The sequence below is a fragment of the Scleropages formosus genome, chromosome 11 (genome assembly GCF_900964775.1).
Source record: "Scleropages formosus chromosome 11, fSclFor1.1, whole genome shotgun sequence".
NCBI classification, from domain to species: domain Eukaryota; kingdom Metazoa; phylum Chordata; class Actinopteri; order Osteoglossiformes; family Osteoglossidae; genus Scleropages; species Scleropages formosus.
In genome coordinates, this window is record NC_041816.1 from 13,494,387 (window position 1) to 13,499,194 (window position 4,808).

A 4,808-nucleotide genomic window follows, 5' to 3' on the forward strand; every position below is an offset into this window, starting at 1 on the left:
TTAGGCGAGACGAGAGCTGTGTGGAATATTATTATACTGCTATTTGCTTCACGAAAACGAAATTATAATGAACCATCATCAATCATTAACCATCAACCGTTTTACTCATTAATTCAGGCTAAAATATAGATTAGAAATATTTTAAAAGAAAAAAAAACAATGGAACTCCGTTCTACCCTCCCCTTTTTTTTTTTTCCCCTCGTTCTACCCTCCCTTATGTCTGTCTGAGGAAAAGCTATGACGTAGCTCTCGCGCGAGGAATTGTGGGGGAACACAATGGCAGCCGCCTCGAGCACGATCTTCCTTCGCCCTTTGCGGCGGCTTTTCGAACGTGCTCTGGATTCGGGGACGTATGCCTGCTATTACCGGAGTGTTTCCCTCGGTGTTCCGAGTTGGACCGCGCTGTTGCCCGCGGCGGCGGCGGCCGGAAGCGCGGCGAGCCGCTGGAAGCTGTTCGGCGCCGTGTGTCTGCAGAGGTTACCTGTGCTGTCCCAGAAACCGACCCCCCTCGAGGAGCGGTTCGGGGAGCTCGTGCACCAGGTGAGTTTTAAATATGTAAATGTAAATGTGTAGCTGTGCTTCCTTCTACTCCGGTAGCATAGTCACAGATCTGAGTCATTTTTTAGTAAAAAAAAAGCAATTTTAAATTGAATTCGGTACGTAGTACCGCCGCATGATGATTCAACTACCTCGTTAAAAGTTAATAAACTGTCTACTACTACTAGTAGTTGAACTAGTAGTAACTAGTAGAGTTTTGCATCCGAAGCGAAGGCAGCGCAGCGGGCTAGTACTTGAGTCTTGAACTTAACGAAGTTTTGTCGCGGAGAAGAACTTCGGCGTCTGCTAAAATTATAAATATTGTAAAATGTGTAATAAATATTAGGTAATGCAGTGTCTTTCCGGAGTTAGTAGTAATTTGCCGCGCTTTTTTAAAATTATGGTTCTCTCTGGCTGTTGAAGTGTTACAGAAAACTTACAGGTTCTGACTCTTGCTCCTTCAATTTCATTGAACAAGTGGTTTAATAAATTAAATGGGGGAAAAAAACATTATTAATCTTAACAAATTATTAATACAGCAGAGTTTTCTTACTGCATCATTATCATTTCAGGGTGTATTACTTAACGGTATTATACTTGCGGTAGGATTTGAGCTCACAACCTTAAGGTACCCGAAAGATGGTGAGTTATGCCTGGGTAGGGCGAAGCCAGAGGAAACTCTGGTGGAGGTCCGCAGCGGTCCTGACGCGTAAGGTATTGCAAAGCGGTATCTCTAACTAGCGTGGCGCCTGCTGCATCTTATTTGTAGCTCGACCTGGAGAACAGCCTGTACTCTGATCATGAGCTCAGGCTGCAGGAGGAGGCCGAACGTATGAGCCGCAAGAAGGATGACTACGACTCGGACGAAGAGGATTCTGCCCATCAGGACATTATCACAGCTGAAGACCTGGAGGACTCCTGGGAACAGAGGCTGAAGAAGGTCCGGACTTCCTTAGTGTTTCAAGGTTAGAATTTCACTTGGCACCTGTTTTCTTCCACAAATTCTTGATACTTTGTATGATGCTGTTTGCTCAAAATGTACCTCTGATGCGGCAAATATCTAGAGTACACGTAGTGTTTTTGTGCGGTAAACGCTGTTGTAGTCGCCAGCTTGGAATGTAGAGGAATGAATGAGTAAACTATAACTGAAAGCTCAGTTGGGTGTGTTTTCAGAGATGGATGAGAAGAACTTGAGCTGTGTGGATCGCTGCCTGTCGGACAACCTCATGCTGCTGGCTAAGCAGCGCGTGGGTGAGGAGGACCTGTGGCTTCTGCCTCAGCAGCCGTGGGAGGCTGGGGAAACCCTTCGTCAGACAGCAGAACGGGCTCTCGCCTCCCTGCCAGGTAACCCTCTCCTGCATCCCTCCTCACTGAGTCACACATTTAACTCTCTCCCTCCACTTGTAGAATGTATTGTTTTTCTTTCTTTTGGCCAGGAAGCTTTCTTTCACAAAGCTTTACAGTTTGCTAGACAGTCTTAACTCTATGTGTGTGTGTGTGTATGTGTGTGTGTGTGTGTGTGTGTATATATATATATATATATATATATATATATATATACACACACACACACACACACACATACAGCAAGCATTCTTTGGGGTGTTGAGAATCTTATAAGTACTTTTAAAATTTATGGTTCTTTGGCGATTTGATGAGGCAGAAGGAAGCTTAAATATGGTTTATTGCTATTCTGCAGGATTTCACCAGGTGTTCATCATTGATGTGCAGAAACATGCAAAATATGTATGCACATGCTGATGTTGATGTGCCTTTGTGTCTTGTACATCTCGTGTGCCTCTGCACATTTATTTTTTTGTTTTTTAATGCACCCTAAATCTTCCATTTTGCTAGTGCCTGAAAACAAGAAATGTCCAAGACTTTTTTTTAAGCCTGCAATTACTGCTAGTGGGATACCAAGTTAGAGGTGCTTTCTTTCCATAATTTCTGGGAGCATGCAGTTCACTGTAATATACTCATTAATGAAAAGATAAAAATTAAAGTGCATCCCAGAGGGAAATTCTTGCTTTTGTTGCAGCAGCAAACCTCTTAATGGTTAAACACAGCATGTATGTACCTATATACTTAGGTAAAGTGAACATAATTAAGTAGAAAACTAAATGCAATTACTAAAAGATTATAAAAAGACAAACATATAAATGTATAAGAGGATAGAGTGGATGTAGTGAGATGAGTGAAATGAGGTGGTGCAGGATGTGTTAGGATACAGAGAAAGGTCAGTGCCACTCAGTCATTGAGGTCACACCCTGGCAGTGTGAGGACTCACTGTAGAGCCTGATAGCTACTGGTAGAAATTACCTCTATAGCGTTCCACCACAAAAAAGATGTAATGGCACGATTTTATAAAAGGCGTAATGAATAAGAATTCATAACAGGTAAGTAAGAGTACATATTAGTGTAAATAGTAAGAATAATAATGGAAAATGACAAAGCAAGTGAACTCCCATCAGTCTAACATTAATTTGCTGCAGTCTGTCTACACAACTCAGAATGAACTGACATACTGAATGTGTCTTGAATATACCTGTGATAGTGTTCTGCCTGCACCTATTATAAAAGCAGAAGGGTTATCAGTTTGCCTTTTACCAGACAAAAATTTTGGCGCAGGTTCTTATAAAATAAAATTCGTTTTTAAAAGAAAGAAATTGTGCCTGTTATAACTCATTGTTGCTCAATGTAAGATTAATGTCTAAGCCAATTTAATTGCAGGTGCTGACTTTAAGGCAACATTCCTGGGTAATGTTCCATGTGGAGTTTATAAGTATAAATTTCCCAAGGACATCCGAACAGAGAGCTGTGTCGGTGCCAAGGTATTTTTCTTCAAAGCGCTGCTGTCAAAGGACCACCATTCAAAAACTCAGGAGGGGGCCTTCATGTGGCTAAGAAAGGAGGAACTCTCGGATTACCTTAGGCCTGCCTACCTGAAACAGGTGAACCGTTTTGTTTTTGACATATAATGGAATGGAATTTTTCCCAAGACCTCAAAGATACAAGAATGGACATCTGGTGCCCTACTTTTCATTCTAACAATACAGTTGTAAAAATATCGCTTTTTTGCCTCGTCTTTATTGGTTCCTTTGGTTTGTGAGCATCTTGGAAACAACTTTATTGACCACCTGTTCTTCTGGAATATCATGCAGATTATGGAATGGTACTGCTTTTTAATTTTGTGTAAAACACATCCAGGTGTTTCATTTGCACATTATTAAATAATGTATCAACACTATACAGTGTAAAATTATTGTATCCATGTTAAAATGGATAGAAAAACGCTTGGGGTAAGATTTTTGTCTTAAACTCTCTAATTTTCATCAAGTTTTCCGGTTTGTTGATTGGATGCAAAATTTATCATTAGCAGGAGTGAGGACTGCAGGTTTGTATTGCAGCCATTATGTTTAACACAGAAATATGACACTTCATATTCAGCCAGCCTGGGTCAAAGAGTGTTACCCTGTAATGTGTAGATTGGAAATACAGTTTCAATGCATATTTTTTTAAGGTGTTGTCGCCTTATTTTCTTTGGGTTTTTCACCTCAGAATTATAAGATTTATTTTTGTTTGTGTTCTGTGCTTTCCACACTTAACCACTGGGGAGCAATAGTAAAGCATTGTTTTTTTTATTTTTTTAAAAGTGTTTAGATGTTTCTTTAGAAACGTGGTATTATATGAAAAGAATCGGAGGATTAAAACTCTTTAGTGATGTTTGGACTTTTCTCTATAAATCTGAGAGACCCCTAAGAAATTGTCCTTAAGCTCAATTTTAGTTGAATGAAAGTTCATGCTTCCAGAAATTAACTCTGTGGTGGTTGGTTGGTAATAGCCCCTCCCTTTAATAAGCTCTGCTGTAGATTTTTTCATTATTAGGCAAGTGATTGTTATACATATTAAGGTCATAGAAACAACCTTAACTGAGTGGATGGATATGGTGGCACAGCAGGTTGAGCTGAGGCCTTGAACACCATGTCTTGTTTGGTTGTCGGGTTAAATTTGTATGTGTGCTGGTTTCCTATCATACGGCAAAGATGTGTTTTAGCTGAATTGATGAATCTAAATTGCACGTACTGTGTGTAGTTGCCCTGTGATGGATTGGCATCCCATCCAGAATATACCTTGCATCATGCCTTATGGTTCAATGATAAGACTACAATGGCCATAGCTGCAAAACTGGTTAGTGGAAGCGGAGTGACTGAAGTCCCTTGAATTATAAAATATCTTCTGAATTTTGGTCCTGTTTTGTTTCCTCATTTTCT

The 4,808-nt window shown here is 40.3% G+C and overlaps 1 protein-coding gene across 1 annotated transcript; it reads left to right on the forward strand.

Moving 5' to 3' along the window:
* The first annotated feature begins 274 nt into the window (after positions 1-274).
* mrpl46 (mitochondrial ribosomal protein L46) lies at positions 275-3,603 on the forward strand. Its single transcript, XM_029256310.1, has 4 exons — positions 275-540; positions 1,307-1,502; positions 1,711-1,881; positions 3,268-3,603. The coding sequence occupies exons 1-4, from the start codon at positions 277-279 to the stop codon at positions 3,513-3,515; spliced, it is 879 nt and encodes a 292-aa protein (XP_029112143.1). The 5' UTR covers positions 275-276; the 3' UTR covers positions 3,516-3,603.
* The last annotated feature ends 1,205 nt before the right edge of the window (positions 3,604-4,808 follow it).

Excerpts from the sequence above, each read along its gene's own strand:
- mrpl46 (XM_029256310.1), top strand. The coding sequence starts at position 277 with ATGGCAGCCGCCTCGAGCACGATCTTCCTTCGCCCTTTGCGGCGGCTT. Across the intron at positions 541-1,306 it reads TCGGGGAGCTCGTGCACCAG|CTCGACCTGGAGAACAGCCT; the intron begins GTGAGTTTTAAA and ends TCTTATTTGTAG. Across the intron at positions 1,882-3,267 it reads GGCTCTCGCCTCCCTGCCAG|GTGCTGACTTTAAGGCAACA; the intron begins GTAACCCTCTCC and ends ATTTAATTGCAG.